The sequence below is a fragment of the Archocentrus centrarchus genome, chromosome 16 (genome assembly GCF_007364275.1).
Source record: "Archocentrus centrarchus isolate MPI-CPG fArcCen1 chromosome 16, fArcCen1, whole genome shotgun sequence".
NCBI lineage: Eukaryota > Metazoa > Chordata > Actinopteri > Cichliformes > Cichlidae > Archocentrus > Archocentrus centrarchus.
In genome coordinates this window covers 15,383,717-15,409,095 of record NC_044361.1, presented here as the reverse complement: position 1 = coordinate 15,409,095, position 25,379 = coordinate 15,383,717, and the positions used below count along the sequence as shown (strand labels likewise).

The 25,379-nt window shown below is 39.4% G+C and overlaps 1 protein-coding gene across 1 annotated transcript; it reads left to right on the top strand.

Moving 5' to 3' along the window:
• The first annotated feature begins 13,845 nt into the window (after window positions 1-13,845).
• On the top strand, window positions 13,846-24,689 carry azi2 (5-azacytidine induced 2). The gene is given in 10 exon segments (XM_030750018.1): window positions 13,846-13,963; window positions 15,636-15,880; window positions 16,255-16,371; window positions 16,623-16,739; window positions 16,974-17,073; window positions 18,424-18,557; window positions 18,887-18,951; window positions 20,573-20,697; window positions 23,222-23,349; window positions 23,351-24,689. Coding segments are annotated over 9 exon segments (1,311 nt in total). The 5' UTR covers window positions 13,846-13,963; window positions 15,636-15,670; the 3' UTR covers window positions 23,666-24,689.
• Window positions 24,690-25,379: the final 690 nt, after the last annotated feature.

The window sequence follows — 25,379 nt, the reverse complement described above, 5'->3', positions numbered from 1 at the left end:
ATTCTATATATGAGCATCTATGTGTCTGACATTCCAAAAAAGCTGGGTCTCACTTAATAGTGTGCCAGGCAAAGGAAATGTAAGTATCTTCAGTACCATTAGCATCATTCAGGAAGGTGTTCCAATCAAGACAAACCTCTGCCTGACAACTTTAATCTCAATTAAAGGCAACTAAAGTAAACAAACTCCCTTGTTTGAAGCATACACTCACTAGACACTTCATTCAACTGCTCCTTAATGCAAATATCTAATCAGCCCATCACAGTGCAGCAACTCATTGCATTTAGGCAAGTAGTCAAGGTCAAGATGACCTGCTAAGCATCAGAATGCGGAAGAAAGGTGATTTAAGTGACTTTGAACACGGCACGGTTTTTGGTGCCAGATGGGCTGATGGGCTTGTTCAGAAACTGGTGAACTACTGGGATTACTACTGGGATCTTTAGGGTTTACAGAGAACTGAAAAAGAGAAACTATCCAGTGAGTGGCAGTTCTCTGGGTGAAAATGCCTTGTCATTGCAGAGGTCAAAAGAGAATTACCAAACTGCTTCAAGCCGATAGGAAGGAAGAACATTTGTGTGCATGTTTGTGCCCCTTAGTACTAAAAGAGCTTCCTTTAAATACCACAGCCTATCTCAGTGTTGTTGCTGGCCATGTCCTTCCCATTATGACCACAGTGTACCCATCTTCTGATGGCTGCTTCCAGCTGGATAACACACCATGTCACAAAGGTCAAATCATCTCAGTCTGGTTTCTTGAACACTGTCCTCAAATGGTCTCCACAGTAACCAGATCTCAGACCAATAGAGCACCTTTGGGATGTGGTGGAATGGGGGCTTCAGATCATGTATGTGCAGCTGTCAAATCGGCAGAAACTGCGATGCTATCATGGCAATATATCTCTGAGGAATGTTTCCAGCACCTTGTTGAATCAATGAAATGAAGAATTAAGGCAGTTCTGAAGGCAAGAGGGGGTCCAACCTGGTACTGGCAACTAATAAAGTCAGCAGTGAGTGAACAATTAAACAGTTAAGCACCAAAACTAGCTTAGCCAGAGGATTACTTCATAATGAATACTTATCCATCTCCCAAAAAGATAAATTACTGTAGAGTGACAATGCCCAAACTCTCATAAGCAAAAGTAAGTATGCACCAAAGCATATTTCAAACACTACACATAAGCACACCTCCAGTATCCACAAGCAAGCATCTAAATCACAAGCACTGACACACACCCACACGCTGAGCAATCAGCGGTGCCAAGACAGACATCTCTCTCCTGCTGACATCCCCACACAAGACTGAAGATGAACCGCTGTCACACTGTCAAACCATCAAGAAGAGACAGAGGAAGACAGACAGGCAGGATAAGAGGAAAAATCAAGAGTGCACTACAGAGAAGGAGAGAAATGCAAAGACTTCTTCCTGAGATAAAAATGACAAGCACAACAACAGTCTGTGATCTTCTGAGGGCAGTTAAGTCATGCTTGCTGTTTGATGTTTTGATGCTTAACGGGGACGCACTAAAACAACAGCTGGCCTCACAGTCCCTACACAGGCTGCGGCAAGTGGAATATTCCTGCTGCTTTAGGATGAATCACCTACTTAGTATCTGAAGAAAATGGCGTAGAATGCATACTAATGAATACCATTAAGATGTACCCTGGACCCCTCAGAATTGTGCATAACCAATAAAAAGGCAGACATCAATTCAATATCGAGGAATTAGGAAGATTATCTTTCCTACTTCCAGTGCTCAGAGCCACTCCCCTAGACTATTTCCTCACTTATCACCAGCTACATTAGACGAGTGATTTGTTTCAAACAATCAGATTTTGGCCCCAACTATGAATAACCTTGGTTTAGTCAAAAATCTAACTTATTTCCATCCATTCAGTTCTAATTTTCACCACATCAAGATATCTAATGGGTCCATTCAATGAGATCACAAATCCCTCTCCAATTTGCATCCACGCAGATTTTTAGCCAGGCTTAGTGTCCTTCAGTCCTTCACCACATCACAGTAAAATTTTCTGCATTGCTGAGAGTGCTTCGCCAATAAAAATGACAATGTCATATGCATAGTTAAGGGTAAAATGAATATCATGCTTCATACTTCTGATCATACTTCACCCAACATTTTTCTTTCCTTTATAAATTCTAACAAAATTACCACAATCAAAATCTGAAAGTCAAGGCTGATGTGTGCGTTGGAAAAATACTGCTTCATATGCTGCAAGGAGGGAAGAGAAAACAAACAAACCAAAGAAAAAAACAAAAACACACATACACAGGTAATTATTTCACACTGTCACAGTTAGCTCAGGAAACAAGACTGATATGTTAATCAGAGCGTTATTTGCTGCTGATGCAGGAGAGCATTCATTAATACATCATGTCAGAAATGTACATTTTCCTTCTCTTTTATGTAACAGTGAATGTTTCTGAGCAAGAAGGCTTTTGATGCACGTCTTACACAAGAAACTGGGAGCTTTAATTTTGCAGGCCAAAAGAATTTATGTAGTTTAGTAATTACTGCTGACCACCGTGTTTGCTAAAAATAGACGTCCAGTACTGTTGAGCGACCTCTCATTTTTAACACGGCTGTTTTGAAGAAAAACGTTCTTTCAAAGCTTTTCTTTGGACACTGGCTGCTTTTTCACTTATTTTCAGTCCAGTCCTTGAATCTGATCATTATCAGAGAAATGCTTTTTGCTTGTTTGTTTTTTTAATCCTCTTAGCACTAACCTATGAATCATTCAAGCATAAAAAAAAACACTGAACTCAAGGGATGAGCCAGTGCTGTGTCTAAACGGAACAGACAACTCATCAACAGACAATTTTAATTGTATCAATAGACACTTTGTTTCTAACAGTGTATTACAGAAACACATAATTTGTTCCATTTCTTTAGTTGAATCTATGAAAAATACCAAAGATAACAGATTGACAGACATAAAATTGTATTTTTGCACCAATTAGGTGATACTAAAGAGCTATGAGCCGAAAGTTTGTTTTAACAGTATCTGAAAGTCATGTCCTTAAAAAATAGGACAAAAATCCAGCAAAGACCTGACACAGGACCAGAGAGATGCATTTGGCCCTTCATCTGCTCCATCTACTGTTCACTGAAGCCTCATCAGAAATGTTTTCAGTGGAAGGGTGACGGTCAAGAAGCCATTCTCAAGGAAGCGAAACAGAGAGAGAAGGCTGAGGTATGCCAAGCTACATAAGACCTGGACTGAAATTCAGTGGCAACAGGTCTGATGGAGTGATGAATCCAAATTTGAAATTTTTGGTTCAAACCATCCTTAACGTATATGGAGGAGAAATATCCAGTGTCTGCAGCCATCTGTAAAACATGGTGGAGGCTCTGTCATGGTTTGGGGCTGCATTTGAGCTGGTGGTGCTGGAGATCTTGTCAAAATTGATGGAATTATGAACACAGAAAAGAACCATCAGATTTTGATCCACCATGCAATACCATGTGCAAAGTATCTCACTGGCAAGAGCTTCATTTTTCAGCATGGCAATAATGCCGGACATGCAGTAAAGCAAATCTGGATAGAAAAACACACAACAGAACACTATCAGTCATGTATTAACCTCCACAGAGCCCAGACCTCAACATTATTAAAGCAATGTGGGATCATCTCAACAGAGAAAGGAACAAAAGGCAGCCAACATCCAAAGAAGAGCTTTGAATGTCCTTCAAGAAGCCTGGAGAACTATTCCTGAAGACTACTTAAGGAAAGTAGAAGAAAGCTGCCTCAGAGAGTTCAGGCTGTGTAGAAGTAATTTCCCCATTGTGGGATCAATAAAGTATCATCATCATCATCATCATCATCATCATCATCATCATCATCATCATCATCATCATCATCATCAAGAATAAAAGTAGAATTGTACAAACTCTGTTTTTGCCTTATATAGTGTAGAAATGAGGGGTGGCTCAAGACTTTTGCACAGTACTGTACCTATGCATGTAGACATGCCGATAGCATTGATATTTGTTAAACAAAACATACCACTGTGTGAAATTGTCCACAAATGTTTGATCCTTACATCCTTAGACGTTTGAGCACAATAAACTAGTGTGTTTAGATTATTTAGTTTCAAATTGAATTGCTCCTCTGATACATAGACAGTGCACTTGTAATAGAAAGCAAGCTTTGGGTAAAAGGTGTTGAACAGCATTTAATTTTACACCATTCACACCCAAAATTACAGTGGACTGCGGTCAGTTGTCCACAGTGTTGCAGAGGTGAGGCTGAGGCACCCAGCAGCGCTTCCGCACCCAGCAAGGGCAGTCTTAATGAATAGCGAGATAAATGATAAATGTGGCCATATGGTGGAGCCGGCTGGCCAAGACAGGGGTGCTAGGAAGCTCTGCTGAACACACACACACACACACACACACACACACACACACACACACACACACACACACAAATAAAATACTGAGAGAGAAACGTCTCTCTCTTGTTAATCCTTACCTAGAAGAGAAGAGCCATCAAACTGCATAACTCAAGATAGCAGCAGGTAGGGGTTAAGGATCTCCAGGCCCTTTGGATAGATGAGGGTGTTACAGCCAACTGTGAAATCATCACCTCACTTCCTGTCAAAAAGTTTCACAGAAATTCAAGTGAGGACACAAACTGACTGTGCATGAGGCAGACTGTCACTCAGCAGCGGTGACTTTTTAATTACAAGCATTATATGTGCCTCACTCATAAATGCACAAAGTCTTCCCAAATTATATTTGCTTCTCTGGTGATTTGCTGTGTGTGTGTGTGTGTGTGTGTGTGTGTGTGTGTGTGTGTGTGTGTGTGTGTGTGTGTGTGTGTGTGTGTGTGTGTGTGTGTGTCTGTGTGTCTGTGTGTCTGTGTGTGTGTGTGTGTCTGTGCGTGTGTGTGTCTTAACTGAATCAAAGCAGATGAAGCCATATGCTGTCTGTCATACTCTGTAGGCAGTCACTTTCTTGTTTCCTCTCGTCTGCTGTATACAATACTCCTCTCTCATTACTATTCAACACTCCACATGCTCATATAGTGTAGCTACACAAACACACGCACACACAAGCACTAACTAGCCTACAGATACACCCACACAAACTTTATTCACACACATATAAACTCAAACAAAGTGAACAAGCCATTGTTCTCCTTTCACAGCAGATGCTATCTCTCTCTAATTGGCTCAGCAAAAACAAAGGAAGGGCCTTGGATGCCCTGCTGCAGCTATGCTCTTCCAGTCTACAGGGATGTCCTCTGCTGTACCAACACACATACAGGGTCCTTGGATATGGCCGACCTCTGCGCTGCGTAAAGAAGGCCAGTTTCTGATTACATGGCACAGTTTCAGGGTCTGTAATGAATCAGTAAGCAGGCAAGTACACTTCAGTTCAGTGCACTTTTGAAACACAATATGAAAACACCCCGTGGGTTGCCAAGAAAGCTCTGACCACTCGAGCTTCCCTGTATGCTACATGCAAATTGTGCTTCGGAGGCTGAGCACCTCCACAGTGCCACAATGCGTAATGTTTGGTCAAGACATTTTCTCATCAAGTGTGTTTGTCCAAATGCAGATCTCCCGTTCAGATCTCCAAAAAGAAAAGTTTACACCAGTCCTGCCAGCACAGCTTCACACACAGCTGATGGGTGATAAGCCTTCACTGCATGCAATCCACAGCTGTCAAACTTCCTCAGTGTTGTGAAACAGAGAGAGAGAGAGAGAGAGAGAGAGAGAGAGAGAGAAAGAATGAGTGGGGTATGTCTACTGTAGGTGTAATTTGTGTTGGTGCAGTTTAGTTCAGCACTGTGAAATATGACTGTACTGCTGGTATCATAGATCTTAACTTTAACTGCAGTAGTGCAGTGGTATTTGATGGGGTGTTATATTGCAGAGAAAAAGATCAGAGAGTGTCTACTGTGACCTATACCATCCATACACGTCTCACTGGTGATCAGTAATAGGTGAAAATGTTCTACTCTGCCAAGAGTCAAAGGTCATAGTATTGTGCATGTCTTTATTCTGTACTAATTCTATAATTAGTATTAAGACTGTAAAAGACAACTGACTAAGAGCCCACCCTTCAGGCACATTACCGCTACAGATGCTGCCATTCACTTGAGCGCCTAATGCACAGGCACAAAATAACAGAATAAAACGACAAGAAACGGCACCCTCTTCTGGCAGGGAGTGGTCATAGCAGGCAACTGCTGTCGGTTCAAGCATCTCGGTTTCATCAGTGCAGATTTATTGGGAGCAGATGTTTATATGAAAAACAGACACAAGATCAGCTGAAAACAAACCGCAACTGCAATCAAACAGACACGGCGCAATAAAACACCGAGAATGCTTTACAAGATGTTTTAAAGAGGGGGCTGCAGCAGCTGCAGCAACAGTTTGAAGAGGTTCAAAGTCCTAAAATTGTCAAAATTTATTAAGGACCGAGCGACAGATTAATACTTGAGTTCTTCTGATCTGGTTGTATTTTTTTTTTTTTTTGTTTTCCTACCAATTACGTGGGATGAAACATAAATATTTCATGCAGCACTTTAGGACAAAAACACAACAATGAACAACAAAGCAACTTCAGTCATCACTTATTCAACATCTGCTAAATGCTTTTTTTTTTTTTTTTTTTTTTACCACTTCTTCTGCCACTCAGTCTGATTACAGGATGCATTTGTTTGCATGCCTGCACATTGCATGTCCAAACAATCAACTATTAGATCCTGTCTTCTATTCCTCTTCCCAGCTTCAGTTAGTCATTTTGATTCAAGCTGTCATTGCGTTCCAGTGACTAATATAGCTTACAACCAAATGTAGAACTAATTAAATTTTTCAAGTGACCATTATTTCTGTAATATGTTGTCATAGAGCTCGTGCTTGCAAACATATCCCGAGTGCTCCAAACGAGGACTTAATTTGGGCACTGAACTAGCACATGCATAATAATGACCTTATTTGCATATATTATGTCAGTCTTTTTAGTATGTTAATGCTTGGTAAACTTCTGGGTTTAATTGTTCATCTGACATTCTAACTGGGAGTTTGTGAATTGGTTGCATTGATGCTCTGACACTTTTTATCCTTCTGGCAGGTCTCGTTGGTTCATGCCAGAGCCAAACAGCCTCCAGTGCTTTCCGACCCTGCGTAGGGCAGTGGTTTTTGCCAGCTTCGGAATTTATTTTACAAATTAACAAGAAAAACAGCAGAATTTCATGTTTAATTCAATGTCAGCAAAGTGACGTTGCTTCTTATGAAAGAAGTTATGAGACTGCAATCCTAAAGCCCTTGACATTATAGGGGATTTGACAAGATAATAAATGACTGAAGCATACTGTTTCTGCAGGACATTGTGTTTTGGGTTCTCTGATACAATAAAGTCAAAGCATGTATAATGACCATTAGCTTTAACCTTGTTTGCTTCTGCAAGGTTACTGAGGCAGCTGTAAGGTAAAACACAGATAAAACAAATATCAAAGAATAACCAAGCAAAGAAACTAATTTCAAGAATTATCTGTGCAGCCCTTTCCCCTTTGATGTGAATAAATGAGTAATACTATATATTTAAAATTATTATACACAACGAAAGTAGTAAAACAAGTTTATGAACTCACAATAAATGATTGTAAAATACGAGTTTCACTATCGAGTAAAGATACAAACACTGACAACTTTTAGATGTCCACGTACATCAAAGTAATATTTTATTTATAATACAGTACTTCATTAAGCCAACTGTACTAATAAGCACAGTGATCTGTGAAACTTCACTATAATAAAAGCACTCACGATCTACACTGCAGTATAAACAGGAAGGGCATTGAATAGCGATGCAATCAAAGAGAAGACCCTCATTGACAGTGTGTCTTTGAATACCAGAGAACATGACCAACACTATAATTAAATGCAACTTAGCTGAATACAACATGCAGAGCCAGCAGTGATAATATTTTAAAACAAACAGCAATAAATGGAAATTCATAAAGTCTTACAGAAATACTTGGAAACATTTGGAACATTTATCTTTTAAAAGGTTTTCAACTTGGTCTCTTCAGCTCCTGCCTGCTTGCCGCACTCTCAAACCTGAAGCCCTCTATGACCAAGGTCTCTCCGTCCTCCTCTATGCTGGCCTGACACTCCTGCTGATTCTGTCACAATAACAACATGCACACTAGGCCATGCTGTGCACACTATGCCTCAGCACATAAAATAATAACAAGGTCATTTGTGCATCCTTTGTGCTTTGTTAACAGCTGCAATAGAGAGAAGATGTGCATTCATTTATGTGTCTGTGTGTGCATGTGTTATGTGTGTGTGCGTGTGTGCTATTGCATGTCTCCTGTGAGAAAAACAAAAAAAAATTATAGGCAGTCCTCACTTTCAGTGCGACTGCTAGCCTGCTAGACATAGAAACCTACGGCTCAAATTTTATTTTGTGAGATTGAAAGGTCTCTCATGGATTGCTGGTTGCCTTGTTTCCTAAAACAACTGGGCCAATCATTACACTTGTAGGAGGGACTGAGGCTGGCAACAAGTGTGGATGAAATTGATGCAGCTGTCAAGACTGCTGTAAATCTACTCACTGAAATAACAGCTCTTAAATCAGAATGACATGCATTAAAGATATTATGGTTTAGCAAATAGAATTTTTTTTTTCTGATTCTGCCCAGTGGGTTTGACAAAAAGTTTTATTTATCCATCACCCCCTGTGGCACTTTGGGAAAGAGCTCAGGAGGGTCTAATGCTTAGAGTGCATTGTTCATCCATCCCGTTGATGGGAGAAAATGTAAGATTTGACAAGAGGCTAAGCCTCAAATAGAACAAAATGGAATTAAAGGGTTAACGTCTGTGTCAATTATATTTAATACTGATGGCAATTCAGATTCACTTGATGTATCCTCTTTTTTTGTAGCTAAGAGGGGAAATATAACTGGGTTGCTATGCAACTGTGGGGAACTCATAACCTGACCACTTCTGACCTTGTTATAGCAGAAGTGTAGTATCAGCATCACTGAGTGCTATAAAGGAAAGATTACATTAATTAAACAAATACACCCATTTTAAAAAGAAGGCAGCGGGTTAGAAAAAAAACCCATCAAGTAAACTCAATCAAGTAAGTTCCCTCAAAGGAGTGTGGTTGAGATTTGACAAATAAAAACACTTGGTTATGGGCTGACATAGTTCAGTGTAATCATACCGTTGCTCGTCGTCTCTGCTCGGAGGAGTCTGTTGATGTACAACAGTTCAGCATCTCTTCAATGTCTCTCATTAGTAACTGAGATTCTAACAACACTGTAATGAGAGTGATACAAATACTCAATAGTAAATACCACTACTCATACCCACAATGCATTTAGTAGTATGTTTTTTTCTTTTTTTTAAACAATATTACCTTGAAGTATCACAGTACTCTGGACTGGACTAGCATTTGTATGGACCTTTTCTAGTCTTACTGACCAGAAAAGCTGATAAAATTGATAAAAGGAAAGATTTAACTCTAGTGCTCAACATCAGGTTGTATTCACACTGTACTGTACTGAACTCTTATAACTCTTAATGTGAGATTCGTGTATGATACCACTACCACTGACCCAGTTACAAAACAATACTTGTGTTGCATTATGATAATTAGGTGACTCTTCTCCGTTTTCTTCTCTGAAACACAACAAACAAATCTAAACAGAGTAAAAACTGTTTCTAAGGTTATGCAATGGCTGGGCTTACACTGACACGTCTTTGCCATGGAGACCTCGGTTTCCTCTTCACATGTCATGTTAATGATCTCTGCAGCTTCTCTTACACAGCAAAACACAAGCACAGCACTTTTAGGACATATCTGAAACAGCTGATACACTGAACATAGCAAAATATACATTTTAATAGTTAATAGGATAATGCACAGTGGAGTGAGGCCAACATCAGAAATCATGAAAACAAGTTGTCAGTTATAAATGGTAAATGGATTGGTACTTATATAGCACCTTTCTACTCATTTGAAGACTCCAAGTGCTTTCTACAGCATGCCTCGTTCCCCCAACCACACACACATTAATACAACACTTTTATCTATGCCTAAGCTTTTTCTAACATTTGCACACACTCGTACTCTGATGGATGCATCAGGAGCAACTCGGGGCTCAGTATCTTGCCCAAGGACACTTCAGCATGCAGACTGGAGGAGTCAGGGATCAAGCCACCGGCCTTCCAGTTGGTAGCTGGCCCGCTCTACCACCTGAGTCACAGCCACCCACACAGTGTGATAACAGCCTAGAAATCCTTATTTTAGTTAAACATGCCGACTTACATACTGCAGCCTACACAACTACTGGCTTTTGGTAAATGCCACACTCATGAGGGCTAAACCAATATTACTACAGAGCTGTTTAAGGTTAGAGCCTCATAATGTCTTGACTATTACAGCTTGGTTTTCTTTTGGTATACAGACTGACTAAATCTACTGCTTTAAAGCTTTTATTTGAAGGGACTATGAATATCACCCAAATAAGGTTAATTTACTATGTAAAATCTTTAATCAGCTGCAGTAAGGACCATCACAGTTTCAATGAAATACCCATAAATTAAATTATAGAAAGTAAGTTATTACTTTTGTTCATACATCATATTTGACTACATCCAGTTTTAAAACTATAAGGGAAAAATATCAGACAAGTATTAAGAAGCTGAGTGCTAAGCTAGGGATAAGTTAGCAGTTAGTTAGTAGCTAACTTTAGGTACTGTGACAGAAAATGGACAAAATCTGGTTTTGTTAATATTAATATTTTAGTATTATTATTATCGTTGTTATTATTATTATTATTTGGTTTTCTGGCTTACCCCTTATATATGGGAATTGCCACTGGAAGATAATCTTGGTTTAGGCAAGTGAGCTAGTCTTGGCTATGCTAACTGTAAGGCTCATATTGTTACCGGTGATGCAAGTGTAGCCCAATAGAAAGAAAGCAGCATTCTCATTTTGTCTCATTTAATGTTTATATACTCATTTAGATGAAAAAACAAACAAACCAAACTTAAATTATTTGGTTAATTTATGTAAAGTTCAAGTTTAAATTTTCTTAGTTACACAGCCTTACTTAAGTCCTATAGCATGTATGGTCAGTCAGAGCAGAGAACCAGCATGACACATGCAAGCCAGAATAAAGTTTCCAAAAAGGAGAAAAGGAAAAAAAAATACAACCTTTTTCATTCTCTAAAAGTGTTTATGGGCAAAAGTAAGAGCGACCCAGGTGACAAGCAAGGAGCTTGATGAAGTTTAACTGCTTTTCGACAGTCTTGGTGAGTGAATGTTTGTGAGTTTTTAGCTAAACTAATGTCACTAGATCTGATATCGACATGTCGGCTAGCACAGCACGTTGTTGAAGTGTGTTTTTGCCTAATTTAGGTGTGTATTGGTGTTACTTACTTGAAAAGGGGATATATTGTTTACATGAGAAACTTGAGTCTAAAGTGTGAGCTGTAGCTGTTTTGTGTGTATGTAATTAGGCCTTGCTTTACCAACATATATTTGTTCATGCTTTGTTGTGAAAATCTTTTAAAAATCGATTTAGTGTTTTCAGTTGTAAGAATTCATGTATACTTATACTCTCTATAAGAGGATTTATGTGAGAATGTAGTTCAGTAAATGATTTAATACACAAAATAAGTTAAGTGAGTTAAATGGTTTTGATTTAATGTTTTAAATTTGTTCATAATGCAGAAAGACTCCTTATCTGCTGAAAAGGCAAATTAGCCTTGTGGTAGTAAGAGGAAAGTGACAATTGTCATACATGAAGCTGCTTCAAATATCACCAATGCACACCTAAATATTTTTATTTATAATATTTAGATTTTTATTCTTCGGCTTGGAGACTCAGGCAGCGATGCAGCCCAGACTAACCAATGGTCATTTGCCAGACTATGTAACAGGTGAGTGGAACGGAACTGAATGTAATCCAGAACACTATTTGAGTTTGATAAGAAAGGTCTAATTGTTATACATTGTGATACCCATATTTTTTGGTTTGTTGTTTTGGGATTACCCCTCATTTTTTCCCCAGGGTAATGTATGCCAAAGTACAGCAACAATGGTGAATGCTTTATTTCAGTAAACAGTAAATTGCACCCTTTTAAGTTGTTCATTGTGCTTCTGCATTGTCAAATAGAATGAGTAATACAAAATCAGTCAAGCCTCCAGCTATTTCCTTGTAATCTCACACATTCTAGCGCCTACCTTTCGAACCTAAACACTAGTCCAATATATTGTAGCTTATTCAAACCACCTATTAGATCTTGGAGTGTTACACTGATTACATAAAGATTCAGGGCTTTACTTGTTTTCATGTCTTCTTCTTATTTCCTTCTCTTTATATATATATATATAGTGAAAAACTTGCACTTCAAATCATCAAACTAATTTTAATATTAGACAAAGATAATCCAAGCAAATACAAAATGCAGTTTTTAAATGATGATTTGGTTTATTGAGGGAAAAAATATCCAAACCTACCAGGCCCTGTGTGAAAATGTAATTGCCCCCTAAGCCTAATAACTGGTTGTGTCACCCTTGGTAGAGAGAACTCCAATTAGGCATTCATCAGCGAGTCTGACCACTGTATATAAATATATATAGTGCTATATATGTGTGAAAATGTTTTTCAAAAGACTGGGTCGTGAAAATCTAAGTACATCCTCATTGCTTCCACAGGAATCAAGGGTAAGCAGCAGCAGGATGCTGATCAAATGCTCTTGAATGGCTAAAAAAAAAAAGAATCAAGGTGATGCAGTGTCACAGCCAAAATCCAGACCTCAACCTGATTGAAATGCTGTGTTAAGTATGTGCATAATCAAGTGCATACAAACCTCAATGAGCTGAAGAAACACTGTAAAGAAGAGTGGGCCAACATTCCTAATGTGAGAGACTGAAAAAGTCATGCAGAAAATGATTACTTCGTGTTATTGCTGCTAAAGTTGGTTCTACAAGGTACTAGACCATGAGGTGTACTTAGTTTTTCCACACACTGCATGGAGTCTTGTGAAAACTTTTTCACATGACTGTATATCTTAGCTTTACAATACAGTCACAATGAGCATTTAGTCTTAGGGAAGGTAACTACCTCAAATACTGCAAGTTACAGGTAAAAACTAGTTGCATAATGCCCTCAGGAATATAATTTCAGATCTACATAAACTAAAGTGGCCCAACTACTTTGATTTGGATCCATATTTGAATCTACCATCTAGTATTTGGCTGAATCCCAAATTATGTGTAGGTAAATCCCCCCTCATGTACTGTTGGGAATCTTTGGATTCATTATATTGGTTCCAAAGGAAGCAGAATAGAGCCTGCAGAGTGAGCTGTGGGAAGGTTCAGGAGGCTTCAGTGTATTACTCCATGTTGATTCAGCATGTGGGTGACAGAGCCCTGTTAGCCCCTAAGAGGACATGGGAAAAAATTTCAACATGATTTTTTTTTTTTTTTTTTAAGATGATGAAGAGTGGGGTAATATTATTAAGACTGAAGCAATGTTAAGCAGTTTTGGGACATGTCTTATTCAGTTTCAGACTCTAAAATTTTAAAAAACTAGTCGTTTGCCGTAAGCATCAGTAACACTGTGCACGTCCACGTTTGTTGCGATTGTACTTTTACTTTGAAAGGGCTTACGCAGCGGAGTGACTCCCGGAAGTTTTTGTTTTTCTCACCTGTCAGTTCAGTCGAGACACGGCGCCAGTGTCAAGCCTTGTCTCTTTGTTTTGTCCGTGAAACAGGTCTTGATTTTTCGAAAATAAATGATAATCCTATGTTGCCAGGCGACACCTAACTGAGGACAGCGTCTAACACGGTAACTGAAAGTCGAGCATGAAAAATAATCGACTCCTTTTTCTTTACCTAGCCAGAAGACGTTAGCTAAGCATAGCTAGCCGTTATCATCATAATAGATTGATCATTTTGATGAGGGTAGCTATTGATATGTATTTTATGTTTCTCTAAAGGCCATTGTTTAGTTGTTGTGTTATTCTTATTCTAGGCTGTTTTGCAACCGGACATCAGGGTTGTTTGTCGTTTGTCAACAGTGTTCGCGGAAGCTAACACCACAACGTTAGCATTGTAAACAGGCGAATTTAATTGATTGTTTTCCAAACTATTAAGAATGTTTGTCACGGTCACTTTGTGTGGGAGATTGTGTCTTCTTTGCTGAGATTACTGTTCTAGCCGTTAGCTTTCCTATTTTACTCAGAAGTCTTAACGAAATTACCATCGCCATGTTTTGGATTCACGTTGACTTTCGTTTTAAGTACTTGTTTGGGTCACTTTCGATTTCACACCAAGACGACGTGCATTAAAGTCAGCAGTCAACGACTGTGGGTTTTTTATTTCTTTCTCGGTTTCTGTTCATTTCCACAGCTCTACCAAATTGTTCAGTGACTCTGCTGAAACTTAATTTCTAAAGGCTTCGGCCTAGTTTAGTGATAAAAACTTGGCTCCTGTGTGTTTGCTGCATCATTGCATGCTGACATCATCAGATAGCTCCACGGTTTCTGGAGCCGAGCTTCTCCAAGCAGAAACTATTCAGGAAGGGTGTGTGTATATATATATGCGGGGGGGGGGGGGTTACTGTGTGTTGAGCTTTACCGAAATGCTTACATTGTTCCTGGAAGTCAGCTCTGCTGCCACTTCCTTAAACATAGGCATTCCAATCAGTGTGAGATATTTCTTTGTAGTTCTGCACAGTTAACGTTTTCAGAAACTCAGCGTACATAAATGTTATGAAAATCACAGATTGGAAATTGCAGATTTCTTTTAGTAGATCTGGCATAAACTATTACTGATCTGACTCCTTTAATGTTCATTGTTTATTGGTATTTTAATTTAGTCTCTGAAGAGGACCTGTCCTCCTCTGTGGTGTTAAACCACAATCATATAACGCCAGTGTCCAGTACTCAGAGTTGATAGGTAGCACCAGCACAAAAAATTATATGCCACAAATAAATCATTGAAATTGAGAGTTGTCAACTATTTCCCTGAAGGTTTGCACTAGTGCGTGCTCGATTTGTGATGAAAACCATTTAAATTCAGTGCATTAGGCTATTAAGATAAAGGTTTACATACCTTTATGATCTGCATCATCAGGTTTATTTGTGCGTCACAGCCAAACAGATTTGTGTTCAAACAGCTGTAAAAGCACTGGTTGCCTTCAGGGTTTTTTAATGTCAGACTCTGGTGGTGCTTTTTTCTTATGTGAAACCATGTTTGGAATGAAAAAGGTCATTAAGTGGGAGGTGAGCGTTACCTACAGATGTTAAATTCCTCATGAACAGAAACAAACGACTGGAGTTGACAGTACTTGGACAATGTTTGTCAGATAATATAGAAAATATAGTGTGTGAGGAAGCGGGGCACCCAGAGAGAACCCATGCAGACACAGGGAGACAGGGGAGACTTGCAAACTCCACACAGAAAGGCCCCAGACTGGATTCAAATACAAAACCTTCTTGCTATGAGGCGGCAGTGCTAACCACTGCACCATTGTGTTGCTCTGTTAAAATTATAATGAATCTATGATTGTTTGACAGCTTTTTCTTCACAAAACATATAGGATATTTAAAGAAATTCTTCATGTATCCCCCAGGTCTTCTATCTGCTACAGAGTAGGCCTGTGCAGGCATGGATATGGATGATGACATCTGCATCCTTAAACATGAGACAGCCTACACCACTGCTGGTGAGAGTCCTGTGTCAGTGTGTGCCGGCGACGAATCGGTCGCTTCCCACTTTGCTCTGGTCACAGCATACGAGGACATCAAGAAGAGGCTGAGAGAGACCGAGCGAGAGAATGCCCTGCTGAAGAAGCGAGTGAAGCAGCTTGAAGACAAGGTATAGATGAACGCAGAAAGAGTAGGAGGATGGTGGAAGAAAGGGAAGACAGGGATAAAAGAGAGAAAGACAAAATTAAAGAACATAAAGCTTGTCATGCTATCTTAACAGCCAGAGAGCAGTGTTTACAAAGGGTGACCTGTGAACAAAGATAAATGATTTTTTTTTCATTGTGCACAACATCAGAATGACGGACAAACACAAAATGCTTGGAGAAAATTTAGAAAAGTCAGCAAATTTAGCACCACACTGCAAAAAGGGGGGGAAAAAATGGCCTTTTGGAGTGTATGCATGTCAGCATCATTAATATTGTTGGCCTAATGTCAAAGCTAAAAAAAAAACAATGAAAAATAAATGTGCTCTGTCTAAAACAGAAAGGAGGTCTGGAGAAGTATGTTATTGGCAAACACTGTCCTCATATTCAGCAGAGAAGAAAGCTCCTGAAATTGGATTTAAGACCAAAGGATCCAGTAAAACCGAGAGAGAGAGAGGTATTTGATCAGTAAAGGTCTTAATACAGATGGCAGACCGGAGTGAAAGTGGTACACAACATGAGGGCAGAGCACTAGCTTCTCTATGTGTGCTTAATATCTGTCAACTTTAGTTTTATCTGCCGCAGCATTTGGCCCATCAAGATAGGATGTGGTGGGAGGAAAGTGACTTCCTACCACAAGCTTTTAAATTGAACTGTTTTTTTCTTTTCCTCTTCCTTCTTCTGTCATTTCTTGTTTCACCACTCTAGCTTTTCAGGCCAGATGCTCATTCATCTGAAGGTCCCCAGTATGTGAACAAGGCCTTCAGTGCTTACCGAGGTATCTATATAGAGAAGGAGGACCTGCAGATGGAGCTTAACAAACTGGTGCGTGAATGTGAATGAATGTGAACATCTCACAAAACTGACACTGCAGCCAAGCTTAAAGCCTTGATGTGATCCAAACCTGAAAAGAGCTTATTTTTAACTTTAAGGATAATAAAGAGAGTTTGTTTTTTTTGCCCACCTGGGACTGCAAAAGTAAGACTTTGACACATGGGCATAAATACACTGACTCTCCCCTGCTCCTACCTGCCTCACTGTCCTCTTTTTCTCTCTCAGAAAAGGGAGACGAGTGAGAAAGAGAGGGTGCTGATGGAGCAGCTCCACGCCAAAGAGGTGGAGCTGCTTCAGCTGAGGACAGAAATGGACACCAGCCAAGGTACAGGTAGCGCACATAGGCTCTGATGAAACATGTAGTAGATGTTTTACAGTGTGGGAGATTTGGATGAGGTACAAGTTAAATAAAAATGTCCTATTACTAAATTTAGATGATATTATAGATTTAAGGACTGACATTGATAATTAGCTGTGTGAAGCAAAGACAGTAATAATGTTGTATAGTCTGGTAGCAGCAGGCTATACAAGCTAGTCCGGTCATCTCTCCCCCTAGCAACTTTTCGAAGCTCCTCCCAAATGTTTTCAAACCAGATAAGCTATATTATCTCTTCACTGAGCTCTTGGCCTATCTTGGGATCACCTACACCTAGTTGGGTGTGCCAAGAATAACTCTAAACAGCAATCTGATGAGAGTTTGAAACACCTCAGCTGCCTCCTGTTTGAAGTAGAGTTGCAGTGGCTCTAATCTGTTCTCCCTCTGGATATCCCAACCACTTAACCTGCAGTATCTCTAAGGATGAGCCCAGCCACTCTTCAGAGGAAAGTAACGTCTCTTAATCTCTAACTGAAGCTCATGGCCATTGATGTACGATAACAGTAAATCATCTTCCAGCATCCCCTGCATTATGTTTGACACAGCACCAATCCTTCTGTCAATCCATTTTACCCTCATTTGTGAACACAGTTCTCAGATACATTATTTAAACTCCAGCTTTCTGGTAGCCTTTTATCCTGACCCCTTCACACTCAGCTGAAAACCGTCACAGCCCATGCTGAAGGTCTGAGGAAACTAGCAAAATCTCATCATTTCCAAATGAGAAGTCATTCTGAAATCCCAAATGGGACAGTTTCCTCCTTGTAGAGCTGAGAGAGCTCCTTGATATTCACAATGTGATTGGTGCCAGAGTAATAATTACATTTACTTTAATACATTTATTTAATACAGTACTGAAAGATGTGTAAAATGTATCTGCTACTACAGCCAACAAATAGTGTTAATAAGTAGAAAAACAAATCCAGCAATCTAATGTATATAATATTATAACACTTTTGTTTTACAATACTGTAAGTACATTTGTCTATTTTGTGATTATATATAGCATATGCCAAGTGTACTTTAATTGCATGACATGCTGTAGTAATGGAGTATTTTGACACATTTTTAGTTTAGTTTAGTTTAGTTACTTGCATATTTGACCTGGATACATTTTCCACCACTGTGTGAAACCACACAGACACCTATTAAAATGTACTGCTTTATGATTTACTTTATGTTGAAATAATTGGTTGGTATGTGTGTAAAAGTCACCATCATTAATTAAATATACCTTTTTTGTACAATTTTTAACAAAAATTGTATCTTTTTTTTTTTTTTGTGTGTGTGTATTTCCAGTGATGAAGAGCCTGAACAGCTCTCAGGACTCCTGGCAGGTGGAAAGGGTCAATACTGAGCTGAAGATCCACAAACTGCAGGAGGAGCTGGAGAGGGTGACGCTGGAGAACAACCGACTGATGGACAGAAGTGCGGTGAGTGAAACTTCAGAAGCAGGAGATGGAGAGAACAGGATGCTAGGGTGAAAAAAGAGTTTGTCAGACGAGAGGAACTCCTGTGGCATAATAAAAAGAGGAGAAATGAGTAGAGAGGTGTTGGGCGGAGGGAGACAGGGTGACACTGGGAAACACAGTAGTGGAAATACGTCAGAAGTGAAGAAGCCAGAGTGGATACGCTGTAACTTCAACAGTTGAAAGACGAATTAATGAAAGAAGGAAGATGAGTGAGTTGTTATGGAGTGGAGGATGCTGATTTGCTGACAGCAGCTCCACTCTCTGTTTTGCATAATGTAACTCTGTTTTAGGGGGAACCGCATGGCCTTAACGGACCAGACTTGGACCAGACCTGTGATGCAAAGTGTAATGCAAGGTATAGTGTCTTATGAATATCATTAAAAAGTCCCAACCATAATTCCTGTTACCAGTAATTACAAAGCAACCATCAAGAGATGGAAAGTTTTAAAATTCATTACTTACTGTTTGAAATGATCTGCCCTGATAAGGAGTACAGAGAATCATGTAACAACATGATTTGCAGAAAAAAAAACTATAAAATTGACCATTTTCATTTCTTTCCTCTGAGAGTTAAAGCTTGTAAAAGTGATGCTTTGCATGACCACGTAAGTGCAGCACCTGGTATATCTCATTGTCACAGTTCACCATGGATTGTACTTGTCTTATTTGGCCACTAGAGGAGGGTGCAGCTTTATGAATCTGATCATAGACTGCATACATGTCTACAGTTTAATGTGTAGATAACCTCAAAAGCAACTGAAGAGACTCTAAACATTTAGGGTGTTCAGTAGAAGTCAAATTTCAGTTTAGCGTTTTGACATGCACAGGGTCTGTAAGGAATTACCCTGTAAATTATCATCCCCTCAAATAAAGAATACAGAAAATTCTATCATGTCTTACTTTTTAATGATTTTTAAGCACCACAGAAACCAGGACCTCACAGGCTTTCTTTCCGTGTTGCTTGCTGTTTGAGGCAGGTGTTAGAAGTCAAAACCAGTGCTGATGGGCTTTGCATCTTTTTAAAAAGGTGTGGATCATTTGAAGGTGTTGCCATCTTCATATACACAACCGTTTTGTTTTTTCAATATTGCATTCTTGGTTTGTAATACAGATAGTGCTGCTGGCTGATTAAGCATTAAATCCACCAGTACATTCTCAGTGGACTTTTTTTGTTATTGTTGTTTTTCTTCTTTAATATGGTCTGAATGTACCACAATAATATGATTTGATCTGAAAGCATAATGAAGTAGTAATGTCAGCATAGCATATCTCATACCAGTAATACAGTTATCGCAAAGCCCTTTAGTAGTAAGCCTCTCATATGTACACTCAACAAAAATATAAACACACAAAACACTTTCTCTATTTCATCTCATAACTAATCAACAATGTATAAGCACAATGATTTATGCATGCACTTAGTATCATTTTAGGCTTCAATAGCAACCAGTATTTCAGATCTCTACGCAACAGTCCATGTGTTAACACAAAGCGAACACAACGTGGTCAGCTCTCAGCACTCAGTACTGAGCGCGTCCACCATTGGCGTTACGCATCTGCGGTGCATAGACATCACCAGATTGTCAATAGTGGCCTGTGGGATGTTGTCCCATTCTTCCTGGAGTGCATGGGCATCTTAAGGGATAGGTCATTTTAATTTAACCTTTTGGGTTTATGCGTTTATATTTTTGCTGAGTGTATATAATTTAATAGATTATTTTTATATGAATATTTATTCCACTAATTTTGACTGAACTGACACGATGGGTGCCAGTTCTACATCTTGAAATTTTAACAAACAGGTGAAATTGAGAATTCTTTGACTTTAGGATCAGATTCTTTAAAAATGTTTCCTTTTTCTGAGCATGCTCTAAAGCTGCTCATATTTACCACAAGATCCTGTCTGACAGCCGGGTGTTTGTCACACCAGCTTGGAGGAAACAGTGTTTAAGTGAAATGCTCTGTTTATTGTGTAGGGAGAAGAGCATGCAGCAGACATACAAGGCTCTGTGCTCTGAGGTCAACCGTCTCCATTCAGTGCTGGAGCATCAAACAGGCCTGATTAGGAAACTCAGGCCACTGATCAGTGAGACACGACAAGGTGAGGCACATATGCAGAAATGTGAGTGAGCTCAGGATTGCGCCTCAGTTGGTGTTTTAGTGCAAGTCATCCCATGCTTAATGTCTGTTTGGTGTATGTGACAATTCACAGCTGTGCTCCACTGCTTCCTTTTCACACTTACCTCAGCTCCTGTGTAAGCCACCCCCCCCACCCCCCACCCCCCCACCCCCCCTCCCTTTATACCAATAATGCGATGTCATTTAGATCACCTTCTAATTACAGCCATGAAAAATTTGTTCAGGTTCTTCATGTCTTCCACACTACCCTCAAAATAATTGGCATTCATACTGTTCCCTCAAGAAATCAGGTGATAATTTTTTGCTTTTGTTTTAATCATTTTCTCAAATATTCTCAATTCCCATCCGTATCATATTTAATTTTTTCCTCATATTTTAATTAATCTTTAAATGCATTAATTTGACTGTATATGTATCTGCTTTTAATCGCCATTGAATCTGATTCAACCTCAGTACGTTCGTCATTCATTTTTCCATGCCATTAAATTAGCGAAGCAGAGTCCGCCCCCTATAGGAGGTTCTTAAAAAGAAAACTCCAAACACTACATTTCTGTTGTCCTTCACATCTACACACACACACACACAGAGTTCTTACCCATCCCCCTAGAAAAGCTTGCAACTTATTACAGAAGTGAGCAGAAATGATGAAAGATTGAGTAAGGCAAATTACAACAATTGTATATAGATGTTACTACAGAGTTAATTATTATAGAGACAAACATATTTAGCTGATCTAACACTGTTAATGAGCACTTGAAGTAATTACAACTGGAAAACTAATGAACTGTCTCTGTTAAGGGAGTTTGTTTTATTTTTCTCCTCCCAACAAGTTTTCTCCTGCTGCTCCTTGTTGCAGTTTGTATAAGAGTGTGATAAGACTGTGGATATTATCAAAGTCCTCCAGCACTTTGATAAAGGACATCATGCAATGGTCTATCCTTCCATTCCCCTCCCTCTGTGATGATGTATGCTACCCTGGGAGGGATTACCTGTTGTCGATTCCCTCGGAGTGTCAGAAGAGGAGACCAGGAGGTGAAAATTAGAACGAAATATGGCAAGAAAATAAATCTTGCCCTATTTATTCCACTGAATAAGAGGGTAATCCTGTAACTTAGATGAAGCAGATGGAGTGAAATAAGGAAAGCAGGCACGGCAAAGAAATGGAGCGGGGTAGAGGGAGGAGGGAGGAGAGTGTGCTATGTATTTATTCAGTCATACTGTGTATCTGTATTCTTCTAATGTTCCTCCTTTGGAATCACTTTTATTCAAATCCTAGACTCAGGAGACCATCTCTTGGAAGCATAGCAGGGAGGGATGGATGGATAGATGATGTGTGGATGAAGAGAGGTATGGAAAAAAAAAAGCAGGAGCAAGATACTCTCATTTAAACTTTATTATTCGCTCAAGATGATGATTTGATAGCAAAGCAATGATGTGTCTGTATGAGATTAGGACATGTGATTTGTGTAAGGATATGCTTTGTATGAAATAAAAGAAAATGTGTTTACGCGTTCAGGAACTGATTAGGTTTTGTTCTCGAGGACAAAATCTAATTATTGCTTTTGCTACTTACCGATTCCCAAGCAGTGACTTTTACATGGTGCAGAGGTTTCATTGTACAACGTGCAGCTTGCTGCATAGGGCGGGATTTTTGCTTCAGTTCTGTTTTTACACTATGAAGTCTATTATACAGTTAGAGATCAGAGGGCTTAGTTTTTTTTTTGTGCTTTAGAAACCAGTTTAATCCACTTGTTAAAAAAAATTGTGATCATGGTGCTAAATTAAAAAGAAAAAAGACCTCTTTCAGCTGGGTGAGGAAAGATCATTTAATTTGTGCTGCTGGCTGGATTTTACACATACATCATTTTGTTAAAATGATAAATCATTTTTCATAAATACTTCTTGATTTTTGGGGGGTAAAGAATGTCACACTTAGTAACTACTAAAAATAGTGGAAAATGTCTGAGAAAATAATTCTTATCTAATCTGACATGACTGTAGGTTAAAGTTAAAATCATCATCATTTATGCTGTAATACACACACTATTGCAGTTTGAGTGCATTAAAAAAACCCAACCAAACCAACCATCTGTTGGCCATGCAAGAGTTTGCAAATTTTTAACACTTTGACAAAAAAAAACAAAAAACTACCACTTAAAATCTGTCAAGTTTGGTGAATATTTGTTAATTATGTCAGATGTAACAAGAGGTCATTCTTCTAAAAAATTAAGAACCTCTGGACTAAGTAATGTATAAATCTAATGTAAATATATCTAATATAGAGGCATGCAGGCAAAAAAAAAAGAAGAAATTCTGCTTTTACTGACATTGCCACAGTCAATGCAGTGATTGCCTGTGTCGGTCTCTCTAGGTAAAGTCACTTTTGCTATTATTTTGTAATAACCACATCTAACATTTGATTGCCTTTTACCTTCATTTTTCCTCATCCTTCCTCTTTTTGTACCCGCCCTCCTCTCCGTCTCCAGCTGCCTCAACAGTTCCCGTCCAGTGTCTGGACGATGTGGAAAAGAACAACCACCACCCAGTTCCTCGGGCATCAGTGCCTCGTCCCCCCAGCGCCCCCCCCACTGCCCTCATGCTCTGGCCGCCCCTGTCCCCCCGTCGGCTGCCCGTCAGGCACCCTGCTTGCAGACAGTCTGAGGGAGGACTGTTGGTACAACGGGCCCTGGCCCTCTCACAGCTGTTCAGGAGAGGCTTTGGTTGGGAGCGACACCTGCTCTGTTATACTGCCCCCACCTCCCCTGAATCAGGCCTCCCTGGATGACAGTTCGCGGTCCTTCCCGAGTCCTCCAAAGCCCAGTGATGCCATGTTCTGGGAGGGACACTCCGCTGCATCCAACTCCTCGTCCTCAATGGGAAACTGCAGCCCCAGGAGCCCTCCCCATACAGAGTGGGCCAAGCCTTATTAAGAAGAACTTACAATGGGAGAACAGATAATAATGTATTGGAAAATAATCATGGTGGAAATTTGATGGGAAATAAACAAGTGGAAGAATGAATAAACTCCAACCCTGCCACATAGCTACCACCTTACCTGCCTTAACTTGATAAGACCACTTTTGTGGGGCGGATGAGACTGGACCTCCTGGTTTTGGGAACTGAATGAGGCCAGATGAGGCCTTTTTGAGGTATAGACTTTCAGCCCATTAATTTGCCATCTCTGCTCACCGCATCGGTGAACATATCTGACTTTGCAGAGAAAAGCTGATGAGAAATCCTCAACAGAATAGTTTTCCATGTGTCCTTGTATGCACATGTATAAATGTGTGCAAGCATGCATACAAGCAGTTTGTGTGTGAGCGTGTGTGTGTATGTGCACATCAAACAGTGTGCCTGTATCTTTATCTCATCATAATAAACCTAACAGGGCTCAAAGGGCCTCTTCCTCCATAAACTGTGGCTGGTGATAACTGGCACCACAGCATAGTGCTAGAATTTGTATAACTGTACTTCCTCCAATGCAAGTCTTTTTATATTTGATCACTGTAAATTATAGAATGTATGTAGTTCCATGTTTGTCTATAATGGTCATATGAAGGAGATAATTTTGTTTTTTATGGTGAAGACAGACATACACCGACTGTTGGATAATTACAGAATTTGGCTCCAAATTCTAACTGCTGAAGCTCTTAATATCAAAGCAAACTACCCATGCTTACTGAATCCTTTTGAAGGCATTTTGTTTGTGAAAATTACCTACTTAGAAATGATCTGAACATATAAAATAGTAATCTTAAAAAAAAAAAAAAAAAAAGAGTATTGCTGTCTTAACTAAACCCCATCACGGACCCCACCGTAGGTTAAATGGTTTCTCATAACTTTCACAACTCAAGCCTGCCTGTTGCTTTCTTTTTTTTCACCTCTGAAGGGACATGTAGATGTAGAGCTGTGAACTGCTGGTTTCTTAGTACACCATTTATTTTAAAGGACTCCTGGAATGCGACCCACATGCTCCCCTAACCCAGTGATGTTTGTGGCTATTTTGAACATTAGAAAATGTAAACTATGCACTGTGCTGATTGTTAATCCTGTTGTTAAGCACTGATGGTAGTTCCTCACTGGTTTCTCAAGAGTGAAAAAGTATAAACTGAACAAAAGAAAAGGATTTTAGACTAAATGCGTAAGAGAAACTGAGGGGAAAATGTGAATATCTGTATAAATGTATATGGTGGGCTTTAGTACTCTGCCAAACATGGTTATACACTCCGAAACATAGCTTTTGCTTTTTCTCTGCCTCTCCCAAGATGTCTATTATGTCTACGAGCTGCCTGCGCTGGTGGCAACACAATAATGTAACCCGAATAAACATGAGCTGTGACTTGACAAATAGGTGCACAAAGCACAAAAGCCTGTGGCTGTTGAAGTTTGTCCCCCACCCCACCACATTTTCTTCAGTCTGTTTTCATAACTGTGGTCTTTTGTTCTTGATTTCTAAGAAATGTTATTTTACAGCAGTAGTTTCATACTTCTGTAATCAATTTGCAAACCAAAATGCAATGTACAGTAGATATGGATTATATTTTAGATTTACTGCACTTCAGACTGTTTGTAAATATGATCGAATAAATCAATGAAAGGAAGCAACTGTGTGAGGTTGCTCTGTTTTCATTTCTAGCAATGACG